General features: G+C 39.8%; 1 protein-coding gene across 1 annotated transcript in view; it reads right to left on the reverse strand.

The window, feature by feature from the left end:
* Positions 1-22,133, reverse strand: part of POLA1 (DNA polymerase alpha 1, catalytic subunit) — a 268,514-nt gene that overhangs the window by 51,324 nt on the left and 195,057 nt on the right. Inside the window, exon 36 of the mRNA XM_037512589.2 lies at positions 5,504-5,600. Coding sequence (XP_037368486.1) covers positions 5,504-5,600 — 97 coding nt within the window. The remainder of the gene's footprint in view (positions 1-5,503; positions 5,601-22,133) is intronic.

The following is a 22,133-nucleotide window of genomic DNA, read 5'->3' on the forward strand; positions in this document are numbered from 1 at the left end:
ACCTTATTTTCCAGTTAAGATTCATCTGACAAATATTTAGTAGGCCCCCAAAGGGCAAAGCATAGCTAAACAAGATAAAATCCCCTGCCTCGATGGCTCCCATGGGAAAGAAACGCAAAGAAAACAAGTGAGGATGAGGCCTATGGAAAGGGCACTGACAGGTGCCGTGGGAACGCCAGGAAGGGATCTCACGTTGAACTCCATCTCACCAATATAATGTGCACAACCCACGGCTACCTCACAGGGCTGATGGGACCGCCTGTGTGAGACCTGGGAGAAGGTGCTAGGAAACTATGAAGTATCCTAAAAAGGGACAGTTTAGTTTTGGGTGACACTAAAGGAAACAATGAATGCCTACGATACCACCGCCAGTCATAAAGACAAGAGGAGAAAAAAATGAGAAACACAAACGTTTAAGAAAACAAAAAAGGGTAAAGCAAGCATATGAGAAGAAAGCTCAAGAGAGAAAGCGAACGTAGAACTCCTGGCTGTGAGGAGGGAGGAGCAGGACAAACCTTGACAGGAGCTGCTCAGCAGGCCTGCTCCGTAGGCTGTGGCATGCTAGGCCACCCATATGGACAAAATGAATGGACCTTGAGGTGACAATGATGGCAAGTGAAATGAGTGACAGAGTGAAACGGATAACGGATGGTTTCACTTATCTGTGGAATACAAGTAACAAAAAAACAGGTAGTGGCCAGGCAAACTTTGTGAAAAATATACTGGTTACCAGAGGGAACAGGGGCAAGAGAAGGGGGTAGGGCACTGCAGGGGAGTATTGGTGGAGGCCGAATGAAGTATATGTGTGGAGGAGGAAACACGTATGCCCCATTGGCGAAATTCAAGTTAAAAAAGCAATAAGATACAACTATTAGTTTGGCCAAAATCTGGAACACTGACAACACCAAATGCTAATGAGGATGCGAGGCAATAGGAATTTTTATTCACTGCTGGTGGGAACACAAAATGATAGGGCCATTAGAATAGTTTGTCAGTTTCTTACAAAGCTAAATCCACTCTTAACCTACCATCTAGCAACTGTGCTCCCGTGGCATTTACCCAGGAGTCAGAAACTTACGTTCACACACAAACCTGCACATGGATGTTTACTGAAGCTTCATTCATAACCACAAACACTTAGAAGTGACCAAAATGTCCTTCAGTAGGTGAATGGATAGACTGTGATATATCCAAACAATGGATATTATTTAGCACTTTAAAAAAAAAAGAGCTATTTATTAAGCCATAAAAAGACAGGGGAAACTTTAACTGCATCTCACTAAGTGAAAGCAACCAATCTAAAAAGGCTCTATACTATGTAATTCCAACGCCATGACATTCTGGAAGAGGCAAACAGTGGTGGAGAAAATATACAGAACAGCGGTGGTGGGGGAGGGAGGGGTGAATAAGAGGAGCACATAGGATTTTTAGGACAGTGAAACTTCTCTGTATTGATATTCCAATGATAAATGCATGTCATTATACATTTGTCCAAACTAAAGAATGTCTGACACCCAGAGTGAACCCTAAAGTAAAACGTGGATGATGATGATGATGAGTCAATGTAGGTTCACAAATGGTAACAAACGTCTCACTCTGGTGGGGTGGGGGGCGTGGAGGGGTGGGAGTGTTGATAATGTGGGAGGCTGTGCATGTGGAAGGGGGGAGGGGGCATGTGGGAACTCTGCATTTTCCAATCCATTTAGTGGTTCCCTTTCTTTGCTTCCAAAACAACTTGACCGGCTCAGCGGTTTATCACATTTAGCTGTTGTTCCATCTGTCCGTCCCCAGTGGATGCTAAGCTCCTCCAGGGCAAGGAGCACTGGCCATCGTCGTTCCTCTACTATCAAGGATGGCACTTGATAGCAATAGGAAATATATATCCATCGTTTTTACAGTTCTCAAATATACCCCAAAAAAGGCTCAGCCGAAAAAAGAGACTTTTTTTCCCTCCTGAATTTTAAGCAGACTTCAATTTAGACAATTTGACAAAGATTTGAACTGATTCATGTCTTCTCCAAAGTGTTCACTTATCCACACTCAGGCCAAAGTCCCATGGGATGAGGCAGTCAAACGGGACCATTATGTGCTACCACCGTGGAGATGGGTTTTCACTTCATATATTGCCACTATGTTCCTCTAAAACTTCCTTTGGCTCTATTATGCCATCTGTGTACGTTCTGGAACAGTTACAATAATGCCAAAGTCCCACGGAAATAAGATTTCTAAAATGTTATGTAGTTACAGTGAATATGCAGTAAACACTTCACCAAAGTGAATAACAGTCCTTTCCCATTTTAAAAGAGAAAACTACCAAATTGGGTTAATTCACATTAGGGACTAATGGTCTGTAAACTTTCGTTTGAAAGCAAAGCACAGGCAAAAGCTTTGACGAGAGCTATTTCTCACCATAAAAATAAATAAACCTCTTTCAAATAATTCGTTTTTTTTTCCTAAGTCAATTGCCAAGTTTCAAACAAAAATTAAAACCACTATCCAGCATAACCCTTAAAATACGGGCCTTATAAGGGACACGGTAAAACAATCTTTGCGAAGGAAATGTTGCTAGGTACTGACAGTAAAGGGGAGTCTATGGTAAATACTTCACTCGCCAGTTCCAGGGTACTTGTTGACAGACGATACTTAGATTCCATTCTCAATAATATAATTGTGTGTAACGACTGTCATTTTTCACAGGACTTCTGATGTTAAAATCTATTGACGTTCTGGCCTGGGTCCAAATTGAAAAACTGTATTTGCCCTCTGGATCCCACAGATTTTAAATTCATTTTGATAGCAAGTATCCCTGGCAGCAAATTAGAAAGTATTAAAAATAACATAATTTTATATGTTATTTTAATTTAGATTTATGGGATTTCCCTCCTGTAACTGTGCCCCTGTGAACTCTAAGAATATCCTTGTTTGTTCTCCAATTGTTCCCTATGGCCTACAACCTGTATTCAATTCTTTTATCTAAAAGCTATCCAACTGATGTGTTCAAAAGGATTATCAAATATGGATGCACATCAGAAATATTGGGGGGGGGAGCTTTCTAATAAGTTGAGCTTCTTAAACTCTACTCCACACCTTCTGAATTAGTATTTCTGGGGGCAGAACTCATGGCTTTGAATTTTTACATGTCCCCAGGTAACTGTTAGGAAAGAGCTTATCAAATGTCACTGGTTAGAAAACCTCTGCATGACCCAGAGTTTCTGGATCCCACCATTGACAGATAACATTACTGAATGACCTGAGAATGTCCTGAGCAAGTAAATTTCAGCCAATTCCCTTGTTCTTAAACTGAAAGTTATGAATACTAAATATGCAGAAGGAAGCTCAAAAGGAAAAGAGTTTCAATAATTACAATTCTGTAAATAAAATGAAAGGCTCTTAGAAGATTTCATGAAGTTCCTTCTGTCCAACACATACAGTTCTTACACTTCTTGTTGCACTTTCTTCTGCCTTCCGAGATATAAAAGAACTTGTCAATAATTCACTTTGTGCCGTTCTTCCCTGAACTCCTCTGGATAGTATATTTATTAGATGCAAATGACAAAAAATTGCCCCATTCTTAAACTTGTGAAAATAGACCACAGTAAACTGTGTAAATGTACAGATTTTGTCAACACTTCTCTCCTTTTGCCAAGCTAGAAGCTTCCAAATGGCTGTCCGATTCTTCCTTATTTTCCAGGAAAGCAAAGTACACTCCTTGATGTTCTCTACCAAGCTGGGTTAAAGTGACTTTCTAGATCACTCCTACACGTCTCCAAGAGTCACTGGGCTTTTTGAAAACTGCTGATGGTGAGGCTGATTCAGTCTCTCAGATAAGAATTTGGGAGATATCTGGAAAGGGAATCTGTCCTCTTGTTGCTTAAGAACATCTAGGGAGGGCCTGCCCTGGTGACGCAGCAGTTGAGCGCTGGGCTGCGAAGCTGCCCGCAGCCTCTGCAGCGCCGGTTCAATCCCTGGCCGCCAGCAAGGGTCCCACATGGCGTGACAGACCTCTCGTGCTGCACCCGCTGCTCCCCTCAACAGTGTATTTCGTCAGTCTGCCTGTTCTGTTCCCCGCTCTGGTTCTGGTGAATTCTCTCACCCTCCCGCGCTTCTGACTGTACCCAGTGCTTGTATAAAAATAAATAAATAAATCTTTAAAAAAAAAAAAAGAAAAAATAGAAAAGAACATCTAGGGAATCAACTGGGATGGCTCGATTCAGGAAGGAGTAAAGGGGGAACAAATTTAATATACTGGCACCCAGATAAAGGTAACAAACCTGACAGAAATAGGCAATGGACTTAAAAAAGGTCCTTGGGGACAAAAGAAAAACAGCTATTAATGATACTAAAGCCAAACACGGACTGGACATCAGTCACAAACGGGAGTTTGAAAATCTAGTTACTAATGGAGAGAAGGAATTTCTTTTTTATATAAATTTTACTAATTCACTGAAAATATAAGCTGGAGATAGGCCGAGTCCTTGTTGAACATCTGAAGGCAATGATTCTAATATCTGAGCCAACTCCTCCATCGGTCATATTTTATATGCACAGACAGCAAAACCAAGTCGGTCAAGGCATTTTTATATAATTTCTAACCTACCTTGTAGATGGAAAACTGAAGTCAATTATGATTAGAAATGAAACTAGTTTAAGACCAAATCAAGGGCAGTAGGGGGATACTTATTTGAGGCAATCCAGCAGAATTTGTATTTTCCACAGGCCCTGGAGGTCGCCTCCAGTCCCAATACCGACCAACAAATTACTGAATTGATATTCACTGACACACAACGTAAACACTCTGCAGGTGACTAATAAGAAAAATGTGTCAATTTGCCTTTATTTTTTACAGGTAATAGAAAAGTTGTCAATGTGATTTTCAGGTCGGAGAAAAAGCCCATGCACTTGTCATGACATTTTTGAAATACTTTCAAGTTATGTAACAAAGCTTTCCCCAGCCCCATTAAGCCCCACCGTGCCTATAAGTCTTGTGTGAAGGTTAGAGGCAGCACCTGATCATCTGGGCTGAGGTGCCCATACGCTCTTAGGATAAGTCAATAAAAGAACTCCAACCCCATCCCTCTCTTTCAAAATGAACCTAGGCTTTTAGTGAACAGCGGAGACACACTCCAGGTCTATTTTTTTGTGGTAATATCTGGTTTTTGTAGGCCCAATGATTACGTTGCCTATGCTTACTTTATTACAATTACTAAACTCTATAGAAAATAGCATTTTCAAAATATAGCATTTAAAGAGTCCTTTCTGTACTGCTCCTCCCCCAAAGCCCTACTTTAATAGAGAACAATGCGAGACAGGCCATGGGGCCAAAGCTGGGGATTCCTGAGCTGCCGCCCCTCATGCAGGGGATGCCTGTGCTCACAACAGCCCCCACGGCCTGCTTCAGAGACAGCGGTGTGATGCTGCGTGAACAGCCTGACACAGTAGGTCTGGCTTTTATGATGCAAATTTCCACTTTAAACTCAAAGGTAATTACAGTATTTTAACGTACCTTTCTCATGATCGGTAATAAGTTTCTCCAGTGCACAGTCCACATCAAAAATGTACCGGTAAAAGCACAGCTGGGTGTACAGGGTCTTGTCAGAATACTGCAATATAACAGAAAATAAATGAATACTACTATTGGGGAGGGGGGGAGAGATGGAGATCACTCTCAACAGTGTATTCCCTAATTTCAACTTCCATATCAAGCAGCTTTTTTTTTTTTTTTAAGAAGCGGGGTGGGTGAGAGGGAGAGAATCATACTAATGGTTTGTCCGCCTCATATAGCACACATACCTTTCATAATTCAGAACAAATCCTGCCACTTCGATCATAGATTACTACTTGCGAAGCTGCAGACTGATTACCCCTGCTGTCAAAAAACTGATTTTGTCAAATTGCAAATGCCTATGCACCCTTGACAATTTGCACTGTTAATTGGGAAAAGTGGTAGTATGCTTCCTAACTGGGACCTGTCCGTGCTAGCAGGAAGTTAAACAATTCCTAAAAACTGTTTAACGTGTACTGCTATACTATGAGCCCGATTTTACGACTTGTGCCAACAATTTATGCCATAGCCAGGGATTGGCTCACAGATACAACGTGGTGAAGCTCAGACTTTGAGGAACACTGTGACCACTTCCTTTGTGCTAACCCTCACTGGACAACCTCTGAGAAATACCAAGTGAAGTAAGATAAGGTTTTTTATCCCACCCATGCCAAAACAAAAGTTTAATGAGTTTGGCCAAGTTCCAATTCAGCAAATCATAGATGTGTCTGAACTAGTATTCATTCAGCAAATAGGTACACAACATGGATGTGCCTGAGCTCATCTACTATGTATTCCCCTAACCTGCTGTATGTCACTCTGTGTGGGGAAAAAACACATGCACTCAATTCAACAACTGACGTGAGAATTAATTGGTGGATCACATACAAATGCACTTCTATGTTTAACATTTCTTTCATTTTTTAACTGAAGTAACATTGCATTATAGTATCATGTACATAGTATCATGTATCATATATAGTATAGTATCATACATAGTATCATGTATTATTTCAGGTGTACGTCACTACACTTGTATTTATTTTCAATCAAGAGCCCTAAGAACTTTAGTTCCTTCTTCCTTGGGAAACCCTCAAGCCCAGGACAATGAGCTAGTGCTTTGGTGTTTTCTTTGGTGTGGCGGTGTACTGCTAAGATGAAACACCAAAACCCTGAGAACTTTTCAAATGAGTGGCTCAAATGACAAATATGTTACCAGTTCTCACTTGCTGCCTCAAATGAACATGCAATCTCACCAACATCAATTGAGCGCCTACTGTGTGCCACGTCAGGCACCAGTGACAAGGGACATACAGCTAACTGACACAGTAAACACTCTACAGATGTCGGCTGAATGAACTGATGAAAGACCACAACGACCAAGGTATTTGTACAATCCATGCAGGAGGGTCAGTTGGCACCCACAGAAGGAAGGGAATCTCTTCAGGGAATCAAGTATTAGACACAAGGATCCTAGCTGGCTCTCAATGATGAAAACCTCCGGTCAACTCAACTGCGTGCAGCAGTAACTGAAATTCAGTTATTAGAGCTCAACAATTGACCTTCCTGCTCACTCCATTATAAAATCTGTTACTAAATTTGGTGTATCTAAACTTCTTTGGCCATTACAAATGGTATCTATAAATATGAGGCTGCAGGAATAAACCCACAAGGAGCTTATTCATCAGCCAGGGCTATTGTCTTCTTGTGCACATTCCTTCCACGAATCTCTCTTTCTCTACCTGAACCTATTTTAAAAAGTATACACCTAGAAGCCTATTTTATTTCTTATTAGCTATTCTACAATATGCATCATCATTATACTATTATACACCAGTTATTTTTAGCGAATCCTGATTACTGCTTCCTGGGGGAAAAAAAAGGAGGACGGCAGCGATTAAGTTATTTGTTTAGTTTTTTAGATTCAGCAGTAATTGCTGGTACACATCTCCCTGACTGCACACATGCTGCAGGTTGAATAGAACACTGAAATTACCTCCTTCATAATAGTTTGTTTTGATAATGTATTGTGTGTCGAGATGATGAGAAACAGTTGCTGTCAATTTGATTAGCCATTATATTTTTATGTTAATTGCCATTATTGGGTCCATTCTGTTTAGTGTCACCATAGAAGCCATACAATGTTAGCATAAATAACAAATTGGAGTAAATTAGGAAGATATATTTTTGCCAATTCATTTTAATTGCCCCTCAGTCCTTCCGTTGGTTAACGCAGCTGTTGACCCATAATAAGCGCTGGGTCAATATAGCTGCTTGTCAATTCAGAAATGCAAAGTGCTGTGTTGCTGGTAATGGATATACAACAACCTTTGCCAGCCAACTGAAGCAAACGAGTGACAACCCACATGAAGGAATAAAGCGTCAGCCACGGAGTTTAGTGACCTGATATTAGTAGGCAGGCTAATTGAAAGTCACTGCCTAAATGGATAAGGAAAATAGGAGAAAAAAATTAAAAAGGAGTTATATATTTTTAAAAAATATACCAACACCTCCTGCCCTTTTGGTTCCTGACATATTTTGCAATTAGTAAACTGGTTGAAAACAAAAGGCCCTAGTAGATTTTCAATGTCAAATACAATTAAGTGGTTTTAAAGAATACACACAAAATGGAGAAAACCATAGTTTAAATGAACAAGAGTAACACCTACTTTTGTTTTCTTGATTTTTGCACCATTAATTTGAGATCACTTCGGAGCACCTTTTTTTATTGTTACCATCTTTTCTCTTTTGCCTTTGATGATAAATTCTTCTAATCAAGAAACCTGACACCCTCTAGTCTTCTCTGAGATCTTCAGCAGGTTTTTTCCCCCTACACTTAAATGCTCATTTTGACTGTACAAGATTGGATGGAAAATACTTCAAGAAAATAAGATGATATTTTAACATTTCTTTCTCTCTCCAGCTTTCACTTATTGGTTTAAAATGTTCGATTTCTTGCTCTTCCCTTGAAAATTGCACTCAACACAGTGCCTAGGTTTCTTTCAGTCTGCCTTTATAGTTAGAACATCATGTACCAAAGTGGCCGATTGTGATTTAGTAAGGACAATGCTGAGCTGAAATAGCTACTGCGTGTATCATGCTCTGCATTCAAGTTAGTTGCCGGGACTGTTAACAGAGTAATGAGTGCGGGTCCCATACATACACAGTGGTAGGGAAGGAAATCTGCTTTGATGTACCTGGCAGAAGCAGTCCTTAGCAAATGGTGTGGGAGAATGAAGGGGCAAGTTCTCATGCCACTGTTTTTGATGTGTTCTTTGGATGCCCCACAATCAGATTACATTATAAACAGTGCAAACTCTCCAATCTGAAGTACTTTCAAATGGAACCATAGTTCTGTTTCCATTGATCTTAGGGCCGAGGTGTCTCTCCTGAGATTTCTGATAAGGTTTTTGAGTATTGGTTCTTTACCCATTGGACCTGGCAATCACCTGGGAAACTTTTCAAAAATACTGCTGCTCTGACCTCACCCCCAAAATAGTTTAGAATGGAGGGTGGAGTGCTGGGGATGGGCATTTGTTCAGGGGTTCCAGGTAGTTGTAACGGATAGTCTGAAATAAGAACTGCTGTGCTATGTCATGCCGGTATTGGAAACACTCAGAACCATAGGCTCTGACCCCTCCAACCTGGTTGGAGATAAAGGAAAACAGAAGTTTTTATGACACCTTTCTGGAAAATGATGCTTGCTTGTTCAAGCAACTTGTGTCAAGATTAGGATAGGGTGTATTTCCCCTAACATTAAATATAAGGCACTGTCAAATCTGACTTGCATTTTTGCCTTTTGTTCTTTTTATTGAATTAAAATCTATAGACCAAAAGTGTAGAAATAATAAGTGTACAGCTCTGTGATCAGCATCAAGAACAAGAAACAGAATGTTACCCCAAAGCAGCCCCCATGTTCCCTACCAGGATAACAATAGATTTGCCTTAAAAAAACAAACAAACAAACAAACATGGAATTGCAGTTTGTACTCTTTCTTCTAGTTTCTTTTGCTCAACATTACGTTTGTGAGATTCACCCATGCCACTGCATGTGGCAGGAATTTATTCTCATTGCCATCAACTATTTCACTGGAGAATGAATTCATCCATTCTATAGAGGAAAGGCACTTAGGTGGTTCCCAGTTTTTTGGCTATTAAGAATGGTGCTGCAGTAAACATATTTGTACATGTCCTTGAAACACACACACACACACACACACACACACACACACACACACACACACACACACACACACACCCTCTTCTGCTGACTACATTCCCTAAATGTGGAAACACTGGGTCACAGGACATGTAAATGTTTAGCATTAGTAGGTATACTGCCAAACTCTTTCCAATGTGGTAGTATCTTTTCAAGTGATTTTCACTTGAACTGGTTTGTCATTATAGTCTTTTAGTCAATACTTTAGCTTTCTAAGATTTTTTTCAAGATTTATTTATTTATGCATACAAGAGTTGGGGTACAGGCCAGAGGTGTGGAGAATGGGAGGATGCACCACAGACAGAGTGGGGAACAGAACAGGCAGACTGACTGAAATACACTGCTGAGGGGAGCAGTGGGCGAGTCAGGAGAGGTATGCTGCGCCACGTGGGTATCTCCCCGACCAGGGATCGAACTTTTGTGCTGCAGTGGCTTCGGACAGCTTCATAGGTTGCATCTTAATCCCCTGCGCCACCAGGGAGGCCTAAGATTTTTTTTATGATAATGTAACCAGCCTTCTCTCTTTGTTTTCACGGCCTCTATTCCCCTCGTTTGCAGGCTTATGGAAGGGACTTGCTAAAACTACCTCTTTATCAATTTGAAACAAACAAATCTTGTCCCTGAATTAAATTTCTTGAGTTATTTAGAGTGGGGCTGATGACCCTAGAGATTATCCACAGCAAAACCTTAAACTCAGTATCTCCCTGGTACAACTGAGAACATAGCAAGGCCTGCTTCTCACAGCAACTGGTAAATCTCATAGAGAAGTAAATCTGATCGATATCATACCAGTAAGGAAACTGGGCTGCCCCAAACCCCATTAACATATCCAAAGAGCATTTTTGATCATTAAACATCCACTATGAGCACAAATGCCCCAGAGCAGACTTTAACTTTAAAATGCAATGCTGATGTGTTAAAAAAACCCCATTACTTATAACTATAAGAAAGTGAAAATCAAAATCAACAAAAAACTATGAACCAGAGACACTTTTTGGGGGGTGGGGGCCGGGAGGGGAGGGATTGGGGTCAGAATGGGGCATGTGCAGTTGTATGGGGGAATATAAAAATAAAATTTATTATTTAAAAAAAAAAACCCATTACTTTGCAAAAGGTGAAGACGAAATTTACTTTAGGCATCACAGAGCGAAACTCTAAACCCCACCGGCACTGATAAGGACAGTGAGGTACATGTCTAGAAATAGAAAAGGCTAGCTTTTGCTGAATACCTCCTGCTAGCACCCTCACATTGAGGGGACAGGGTCCCAACTCCTCAGGTCCACTCTCAAGGGTTCTCCATGTGCCCCCTGACTTCCAGTCTGGCCATGTACCTGCCCTGCTCCGGGTCCGGTGGGGGGTGGGCGGGGTAGGCAGGCAGGCAGGCAGGCAGGCAGGAAGCATGCTTCTCTTCTTCCTCTTGGCCTGTCCATGAAATCCCACCCTTCCTTTTAGGTCTACCCCTCTAGCCTCGCCTAAAGAGCCAGGTGGTCTCTACCTACCTCATCAGACCTCACAGCTACCAGATTCAGGAAGCCTTTCATGGTGCCAGGATCCTGTTTGCTCACTTTCTACTTGTCAGTCCCAGTGGCCTCCTGGGCCTGATGGTTCAGCACACCCCTCCAGCCCAGAGATCATACCTGGGTAGTCCTCACTGTCCTAATCACCTTCAGCTCCTAGGATATGAGCCCCGAGTATTCCCCTCTCCCCCTGCATTGCTGGTGCCAGGCCAGAGGAAGAAGGGCAGATGGCCTTCAGTAAATGTTTGTGGAAGAAAGAGATTTACAGATTCTGTCTGCCACCTCTCACTGAGCCTTGACATATTGCCGAATGACACAGTCGTCCCTTGAAGAGATTTCTAATGCTTCCTGTATCTCCCCACAGTAGACTGAAATAGCAGAAAGGTTATAAGCTTTGAAGTCAAGCTGAATTTGGTTTGAAATCAGTTCTACAACTTGGGTGACCCTGGGCACACTGTTCAACCTATTCACCCCTCCATTTCTCCATCTGTAAAATGAGACTAATAAACCACTTAAGAACGTTGTAAACATCACAAGATGCTGTATGGAAAGCACCCAGCACCGTAACGGGCACTAAGGCCACAATATATAACGGGCAACCCCGTGGTATTCCCATTCCACTGTACATGGGTTTAGAGGAGGGTCTGGGTTTTTACAGTTGGAAAACCCAATGTCGTGCCCGTGACAGGTGCTCCAGAAAGTTTTGTCTAAAGAATATGCTTAAACTCTTGGGTATTAATGGCCTATTTTATGAATGCATTAAAAACTGCTATTTCTAATGATTTTAGTGAAGATAAGCCTTTAGAATTACCCCTTCAATTTCAACACACCTTTAAGTCTTTTATATTATCAGTCTTGATTATGAAAAGATTGAGAAAAGCTTTCTTATTTTCCCTGCCAGTCCATGAAATTACTTTTCTACCCATTTTATTTGCAATGTTTATATTAGCAAATACCGAACAACAGAGGATGAAGAGAGTCCCAGTGTTTTAGAGGGGAACTCAATGTAGAACGCACACATGTCAGTTTTTAATGACACATACGTGAAATTTACATGTTGCAAGGCTATGTTACTTCGATGAAAAAAAAAAAACACCCTAGTTTGCCAACTCTACTGTACTTCTTTGCAAAGGAAATTATTTCCATAGGCTACAGAAATAACTTATTTGGATTACTTCAATTAGTTCTAATACAAAACATTGCCACCACTTCATTAATCAGCCGCTTGTGAAGGTTACTTTTCCAAGAAGTCTTTTTGGTAATTTGATTAGAAAGAATGGTAGCACACATTATCATCTGATTCAGTGTGTCCATCAAGTAGACAATTTACAGAGAGTTCTTGATAACGATGGGCTTAAAAACACACACACAGCAATTGCTTCATTTCAGAATCCTAGTCTTGTTTTTTATAAAAATGAAGTTATTTTCCAAAGTCTTTGGCAACACACGTTGCTGAATAAGCATCAGGAAATATTTCAGTGCTTTAAGAGGCATTTCACTCTTTCCCTCTCCCCACAGACAACCCCCCCACGAATGATGCAGTAATTAAAACCTAATTATTATCTTCATTTTAAACAAAACCTAAAGTGAATACCAATTAATAACAACATACTAATGAGCATCTGCTGTGATGAAATTGAATATGAATGTGCTGCAAATTTCGGGTAATTTATTTTTTTTAGGGGAAGTGCCACTGGTCGCATTTTGCTGTTAGAAGATTATATAGAATGTACACCATTTTCTATCAAGTCATTCTGCACATGGCAATTTCCATCTTAGGAGATGGGGCTGGCTTCAACACTGCAGATGTTGAAAAACCCAAATATTGGCCATGAGGTTTTCAGCGGGACTAAAGATAATTCTAGGATTCTACCGTGAGCTTACTGCCCTCCCTGCCAAAATTCTCCTTTTTTTAAATGTCATATTTCTTGGTTAAGCCCATGCCAAAAAGAAAATTCTCCACAAAATCATGTCTTGCATATAATCATGTATTAACATCATGATGAAAAATCTGAGTACAAATTTCAACCCAGAGAAACAATAAAAATAAGTGCTTGTAAGTCACCAAGGATTCCACTGGAACCTTAAGATGGCCTATGAACATAAATTTATGTTTAAGTAGGGGAAACCCTTGAAATATGGTCTATTACGGCAGTGTCTTCTGTGCTCAGGTTAATCTCATGAGTATCACCATATCAAGCAAAATGTGGAGACAGGATGGGGTTCTGCAGATTATAGTTTCAATCTCCATGTCTATGGTATGAACAAGCAGGACCAGGTCAGCATTTTCCAAACGTGTTCCATTTGTGCCTCTCAGGCCTCTCCAAAGATTTGATTCTGATTTCATTGATTAAAGTATACACTAATTGCCAAAAGTTCAAAACAGGCACATTCACATGTATTACATGCCAAATTTTAAGACATTTTAAAAGTCCAATATATTAAGTGGTATTCTCACTGAGAAACTTGAAAAAATAAATATTATCAGGTTAAAAAAGACATATATATTGATTAAAATATCATTTATCTGCTTTATAGATGGAGATTCTGCAGGAAATATTATTTGGAAAAGAGATTAGGTAATTTCCAGGGTTTCTTGCCAGATGTAAATTAATCTGGAAACTACAACTTGACTGTTTTTATTTACAACAAATGGAGTCACATGTCCGCCTTCCATGGCGCATTTGCCCAAGTATATCTATCCTACTAAAATAAAAATTCTCTACCACCTCCCACCCCACTCCCCACCCACAAACAAATAGGCAAAGTTAATATCTAGAATGTTTGGTCAGCTTTCTAGTATCCAAAGATCTAGTCCCTAAAGATCAGTGCTATCAACAGCTTCTAAAATAAATGTACATGGCTTCTGTAAATAAATTGATGTAATATTTAGGATAAAAATGTAACCTTCCAATTTGACATGGACATTAAGGTGTACTCTGGGTTCTGTGATATCTCAGAACAAGTTCTGCTGCCTCAGATGGAAAAGCAGGACAAGGTGATCATGACTGACCCAAGTCACAAAGTACTGGCCAACATTAGCCAACCTTCACACCGTACACATCAGAAAGACCACACTATCCATTCATCCAACAAATGTAGCATCTACACACGCCAGGCACTAGCTGCGAGGGCCACTGCAGAAGAAAAAAAACAGTGTAAGACTGCAGAAGCTTGTGTTTTGGTGAGGGGTGTCTTCACCCACACTGTATGGCAGTCAAATGTGGGTATTTTCATTCACTTACCTCCTCCTCATGTCAGCCACTCTCTTTCTGTAACTTTCTAATGGTATATATCACCTTCCATTATCTAGTAGAATTATTTGTGTGTTTTGGTTCTGAGGCTTTGGTGATCACATTCACTTTTATGGTCACGTTGCTTACCAAAACATTCAATCCTCACTACAGTTCTGTGACATCGGGGACATGGCGGGGAGAACTAGAATTATTTTCCTTATTTTACAGAGCTCATCAAGAGGAAAGCATCTGTTCATGACCCCAAATCTGGTCAATGGATGGGGAGTTCTAGTCAGTTTGAAAACCTTTCAGAAAAACTGGTAGAGTCAAAATTAGAACACATCATACGTAGTATCAAGAAGGGTGCAGCTTTTTATCACCAAATGACATCTCATATTTTGGCATGAAATTATGGTACAGGATTAAGCAAGGTAAAAAAGTTACAGCCCATATTTACTTGCTATTTATAATTGTCAGGGATTTCTCGAAGGCTGTATATGTGTTAAATCCCACTATACTAAAGGAGAGGCTTAATGAAGTTTAGCATGATGTATTAATATCCATTTGACACCTTCTAGTTTTCAGATCAATCTCCTTTGCATTATGCTTTCTCCCATTTGATCTTCAATAAATGAACTAGCTATTCTGATTATCCTCATTTTACAGATAAGAAAGCTGAGACTCAAAGAGGTTATGGGACTTGCCCTAGGTCGTGCAGCTAGTAAGTGGCAGAGCCAAGACTTGATCCCAGGTTTTTAGTGTCCAAGCCCCTTGATCTTTTTAATATGCCACTTTCATTCATGCACTTTCAACTATGTCATTCTGCGTGTTAATCGGTTCTTTTGCGGGTAGTTTTCAACCTGAAACACGTGTTTAGTGCACCAGAGAAGCGGTCCATTCACAGGCACTTGGTAGCTCACTCACAGTTAGGTTATGGCGATGTCACATTCAGGGCACAGCCCGCCATGGGTCTAAGTAGTTAAAGCACAGGGTCAAAGCAAAGGGCACTCACTGGCCTAGGGCTAAAGACAGGCTGCAGCAAGAAATTGACCAGCAATATAAAACACTTTCCGACGTGCATCCCTGTTGTCCTGGGGACCCAATGTCTCACTGTGTCAATGTAATTTTATAATTTTTGTTCACCTTCATTCTGAGAAGCACCTTTTAGAAATTGCACCTTTGATTGCAAAGATGTCAGGATTTGAGTTCTTAGAAGTAAAATTTACGTTTCCACACAGACACTGTTTATATAACTGAGCAAATTTGTTTTTCTTTTTACATTTATTTATTTATGCATACAAGAGCTGGGGTGCACGCCAGAGGTGCAGAGGGTGAGAGGATTCATCAGAGACAGAATGGGGAGCAGAACAGGTGGATCTACTGAAATCCACTGCTGAGGGAAGCAGCAGGCAAGACAGGAGAGGTCTGCTGCGCCATGTGGGTTAGCTCCCTGGCCGGGGATCAAACTCATGCCTTAGTGGCTGGTGACAGCTTGCTAGCACTGAGACTTGAACCCCTGCACTGCCAGCCAGGTCCGAGAACTTGAGCAAGTTTTCATCTAGATTTAGAAATCCCATTAGAACCTAAAGAGGCTTTCCTTTTCTGTCTTACAAATGAAAAAAACTGAACTGAGACTCAGGGAGCCCAATCTCCTCTCTCAATTGCAAACGGGGGAAACATCTCAAGGCACTATTTGAGGACTGAATGAGATATCTGTGAACACTCAGTGCAGAACCTGGCATACAATGAGCACTGAATAGCTGGTATTAAGTGCTGTAACTCTTTATCAGTCATGAACTCTCATCTTTGGGAAGGCTCCTGAAACAAACTAAAAGCTACTTATAAGAACTTGACTGTTTTATGATTTTGGTGAACTTCATTCAAGAGCGAAGGCCAAATTATATTCTTAGATAGTTCCAAGTAAAAGTTTTTGATGATGTAAGCAAGTGATAATTTAAAAAGATGTGGTAAGACACTCCAGTACCAATTAATGTAAAGAAATTAAGACTAGAGTTCATTTCTATCTTTCCAATAGGCTGAAAGAGAACAAAATATTTCCTGCCTTTTAATCTCTTCACAGCTAATGTGTCAATTCCTTTAGGGACTGTACTGTCCTTGGGGATAGTGACTGTATGGTAAACATCCCAGGATTCCCAAGGTTCTGGCATTGAGGGGACAAGGAGGTCCAGCAGCACGAGCACTTTAGAAGAAAGGTGCTCTGTAAAGTCACGGTAGTTTAAACTACCAAAAATATAAACTGAGGCAAGTATACAGTGATTAAAAGCACAGACTCAGGAACCAGACTGAGTTCAAATCCTGGCTCCCCCTTTAGCAGGTAATGATCTGGGCAAGGCATCTACCTAGTCACTGTTTCCTCATCTGTAAACAGGGATGGCAATAGTGCCTTATAAGAGGCGACTAAAAGTTGAAATCCAGAAAATGCTTACAACACTGCCTGAAATAGCTGATTTTCAAATGTAATGCTCTGTAGAACATTACAGCCTCAAATATATAACAATAAACTTTTAAAAACTGATGCTGAGGAAAAGTCAAGAAATGGTGATGCTTTTTTTTTTTTTTAATTTTTAGTGGGGTCGGTTATCACATTAACAGAAAGCAAAGAGGTAGATTTTGGAAAGGACTTTGCTGGCTTTTCTCAATATTTTGTAGAAGGTCCTATTAACTTAATAAAAAGGGAGTATATACGAAATAGTGGTTAACTGTGTGGCCTCTGGAGTTGGATGGACTCTGCTTCAAGTCCTGGTTCTGATGTTGGAGGTGAAGAGAGAATTCTCAGATGAGTCACTTAACTTCCCAAATTCCATTTCCCTGGCTGCATAACACCCGCGGAAGCGCTGGGCTCAAGCCTACTGTGTGGCACCCAGCAAACACTCAATTCACTTTAGCTCTGATTTCAGTGTTACATACTTTGCAACACCCTTGCCTGGATTCTAACATACCTATCATAGTATTTTAATGTTTCTGAAGGAAAGATTCATCTAATAATAACTGCTGCCCTGGCTAATGATTTTCTTTTTCACCTGAAACACTATCACTACCTCCGTGGCGTGTCCTCTAACTGATGACATGACAGAAGAGAGAGAACTAGAGCAAGCACAAGTGGATTAGCATGCATCCCTTTCGTGCCTTCCTATGTCATTAGTTAGGACTTGGTTCTTGCTAATATTCAGTTCTACTGATCAGACTATGTATGCCATTACTCTCTTCTATCTAGCTCAGTCAGAGAAATAAAATCATGCATCCTAGCTCCAACATGGTTGTCAGGCTCTAAGGCCACAGACTCCCTATCCAAACCGTCATCCTTTAGTAGAAGGCAAGCAACAATTCTCACACTCAGAGATCACTTAGTGGAATCCAGTGGTTTAGACTTTCTATAGGCAATCAGGTAGCTAGTAACATTGATACTGAAGCCCATTATACATCCAAAGACTCATGGTGAGATTTTTCTCCAAGATGTTTTGTCTAAGAAGCTATTCAGTAATGAGTCACTGTAGGTGTACTTTTCAAATGTCAGCAAATTAATTTTGATAAACAATTAAAAAACAGTAGCAAAATGCAGAATATTAACATACATGCATGTGTAATTCACGGATTCCTTGCCTATATCCTTTCAGTTTACCAGAATGATACTAGCACTGCAAACAGAACCAAAAAAAGCTGGCTCGGCAGGTCTCTGCCCTTTCTCTTTATAGTGCATCAGAAATTACAGTATTAGCCACTTGTTTAGTTAGAAATTAGGATTGTCTATATTCAAGAGCTGGTCTTTCCTATTGAAAGCTTACCTAGGCTGCCTTCTAAATTGAATACCAAACCATTCCATAGAGGTGTTAAATAAAACACAAACTGGCTGATAGACTTTCTGTGGAGTAAAATGCACAACTCATGACTGTGTTCTCTCCCAACTACTTTCACCTAAAAGAAAACTGTAATTTCAAACCTTTTGAGACTTAAGCAATCATGTTTGGGAAATGAGAATAACAGAAACAGAAGGTCTGCCCAGGCTCTATCTATCTAGGTCTCAAAGCACAGGAAGCCCATTGATAACATATCTCATTCAAGTTCTCTCCCTGTTCCAAAGGGAGGTTCCTGAAGTAGGTTTCATTCCAGCCACCACAGATTAGAGCCCATTCCACCGTTCATTTTTCTGGCTTACTTTCCATGCTCTATCTGGGTAAGAGCAGAAACCTGAAGGATCCACATGGAACTATTCCTCAGTTCCTAAGTCTACCTTGACAGAATATTATCTGATTCCTTGGCAGGTTGCAATGACATGAAAAGTTGTCTGGTTTCTTGCGCATTCCCCTTGGCTCTAATTCTTCTACAATCCCCATTGACATGGAGAAGTGCCTCAATTTGAATGCCAGCAGGTCTGTTCTGGTCAAATCTTTTGTCACCACCCAGATCTCACTTGAGTCACCACCACCTTGGAGAGACACAACGCAGCGCACAATTCTTCAGATGCAGATAATCCACAGCCCTGTTGTCCGCCTTCCCCAGCTTAGCAGTAGTTTCTCAATGAATACGACTTCTTCAAATATGTCAAATATGGTCCTGGCATTATGGTAGGTATTCAATAGACACTTCCAATATTGAGCAAATAAAGCATGAAATTAATCAAATGCGGTTGTGAGCAACACTCTAAAATTTAGAGAGAGAGGAAGTAGAAATGAGACTTCAAGTTCTCACCATCTGTGAGTTGACCTGTCCAGGTGAGTGGTTTTTAAACATTTTTTTTTTTTTTACTTTTGGAGCCTTTTTGGGTACATGAACTTTCATTAAGCCACCTTATAAACAGAATAGATAGTAAAAATACTGCACAGTGTCTTTGGAACAAGTCCGGAGCCTCATCCAAGGAATGCAGTTCCAAGTACCTTTAACGCTAGTAAAATCCCACCTGCTACACATAGAATACAGGAGCTAGAGCCCGATGCCCTATGGCTACAAATGAAAAGGGCAAATTGGTATATCATGAGCTGAAGATGAGGATGTGAATTTGTTACACATAATATGAAATGGCGAGCAATCACGACTATTATAAAATAAAATCACAGAAAAGAAAACACCTCTATTGGAGTATTGTTCCCCATTAGAGCTAGCATAGGTGGGCAGAAGCAGCTGGAGGCAGCTTGAGTCTTCAGTCATCCACAGGCCTGTGGGAGGTCCCACCCACCAACATGACGCCACCGTAATCTAGTTCACCTTGCTCAGATCCACTGTTTAATAGTTGTAAATGTAAAATAACCTTAACTGGTAATTTTAAAACTGGAGAACAAAAGGAACATGATTGAAACTAATTTACATTTTCAATTATTATTATTACAAAAATTTAGAAACTCTGCTGGTTTTTTTGGTGGTATGTTTGTTTTTAAATGATCACCTTTAACCAACTGGAAGGGGTATGTTGGAAAGGGATTCGAGAATATCCACCATGGTGAGATAAAAACAAAACAGGACTGAGATTCTCTTGTTCTCCACCAGCTGTTTCCTCTCCAGGAAATGGTAACAATAAGCAAGTAGATGTATATATTGCTGAAAAGAACTATTGCTGAAAAGAACACAGAACATCTTTAACTCTACAATGTTTAAACCACACTGCTCCCAAAACCCAGAATTCCCTAGTTAAAACACTGTCAGGTTTTAAAGGCTTCCCATTCTAACTTCAATAGTTGGAACTGGCATGACTGGCCTGATCCTCTGATGCTCCAATAAGATCTTGCCTTGATTTTTTTCACTCTGGCAATGAGAACCTTAATGTTTTGTTCCTCAAAAGAGATTTTGTCATAGTTGATTATTTTCTCCTTGGTGTAGATTCCTTGAGAAAAAGTTAAGCAGGGGCTACCATCTATTTAGGCATGGCTTGTTTTTGGCTTGGCAACTTTGGAACGACCCTTATAGTGGTCTCCGCTCTAGAAACTCGATTCATATACTTTCTCTGTGTGAAAGGAACACGTTTTGCTGTCTTCACATACATGCTTTCATTTAGAAGGTTTTATCCTCAAAGCAGAGTTGTAGCTTCATATCGGGCCAGTGAAATTCAACTTTCTTTAAATTTTACTATTAAAATTACCATAGTAAAACTAATCTGGTAGAGGGGGACTATAAAAGCTATATCAGAAGTTTGTTCCTTCTTTTTGATGAGTAATTCTCCATGGTGTGAAAGTATCACAGTTTATTCAGTCACTGAAGGGTTGAGTTGTTTCCATATTTGGTGATTATGAATTCAGCAACTAAGCATTTGTGCACAGGTTTTTGTAATAGAATAAGCTTTCATTTCTCTAGGGTTGGGTTTGCGAGGTTATACAGATAGTATATTAACATTAATCTTTATAATAAATTACAATGCTGTTTTCTAGAATGAAGTCAACATTTTACGTTCCCAACAACATAGGAGAAGTTCCTGTCACTGTACATTCTTACCAACCCTTGGAATTGTCGGTATTTTGTGTTTTAGTCATTCTAATAGGTGTGAACAATATCTTGTCAATATCTTGTCTTCCCTGACAGTAGTGATGGTGACCATCTTATCACATGCTTATTTATTTGCCATCCTTATATCTTTTTAGGTGAGGAAACTGTTCAGGTCTTCTGTCCATTTTTAAACCTGATTGTATTTTTTACCATTGAGATTTGAAAGTGTTAGGTAATAATTTGTGAATATTTTCCCCATGTTTGTTGCTTGACATTTCTTTATCTTCAGTGCCTTTTATAAAGCAGATTTTCATTTTGATGACGATCAAGCATTTTTTTCTTTTACAGGTCATGATTTTAGTCTCATGTCTAAGAACTATTTGTCTTTAACTCTAAGTCATGAAGATTTACTTTTATCTATTATTTCTTAAAAGTTTTCCAGTTTTACCTCTAAATGTATTTTGAATTAATTTTTATATAAGGTCAAGGTTCATTTTTGTCTGCCAAAATGTATGTCCAATTTTCCCAGTATTACTGTTGAAAGGACTATCCTTTCTCCATTAAATTGCTTTTCTGTCTGTCAAAAACCAAACAGCCACATGTGACTCTATTCTCTTCCATTGGTCTAGCTGTCTATCCTTTAGCCAATTCTACAGCCTTCATTACAGTGCCTTATTATAAGTCTTAAAATTGAGCACTGATGCCTCTAACTTTATTCTTTTTAAAGTATAAATTCAATTTCTTTAACAGCTACAGGGACAATTGAGGTTATCTATTTCATCTTAGATAAATTTTTATAATCTGTGGTTTGAGGAATTGGTCCACTATCTCTAAACTGTCATGTATATATGTAGCATTCCTTATTATCTTTTTAAAGTGTTGGGGGGAGGAGAGGGGATCCTAGCATTCTGGATATTGTTATCTTGCATCTTCTTTCTTTTTTATCTTTGTCAGCTTTCTAGGGGCTTATCAATTTACCAGTCTTTTAAATAGTCAGATTTTGGTTTCATTGATTTGCTCTATCATTGTTTTCACTTTAATTGATATTTGGTCTTTATTATTTCTTTCCTTCTACTTGCTATGAGTTTATTTTGCCTTTTTTCCCCCCAGTTTTTCTTAAGGTAGAAACTCAGATTATATTGATGTAAGTAGGTTAAAAGTAGAAAAATTAGAAATGAGACCTCTTTGTT

This window comes from Talpa occidentalis, unplaced genomic scaffold (assembly GCF_014898055.3).
Source record: "Talpa occidentalis isolate TD23 unplaced genomic scaffold, MPIMG_talOcc4v2.1 talOcc4.15, whole genome shotgun sequence".
Taxonomy (NCBI): Eukaryota; Metazoa; Chordata; class Mammalia; order Eulipotyphla; family Talpidae; genus Talpa; species Talpa occidentalis.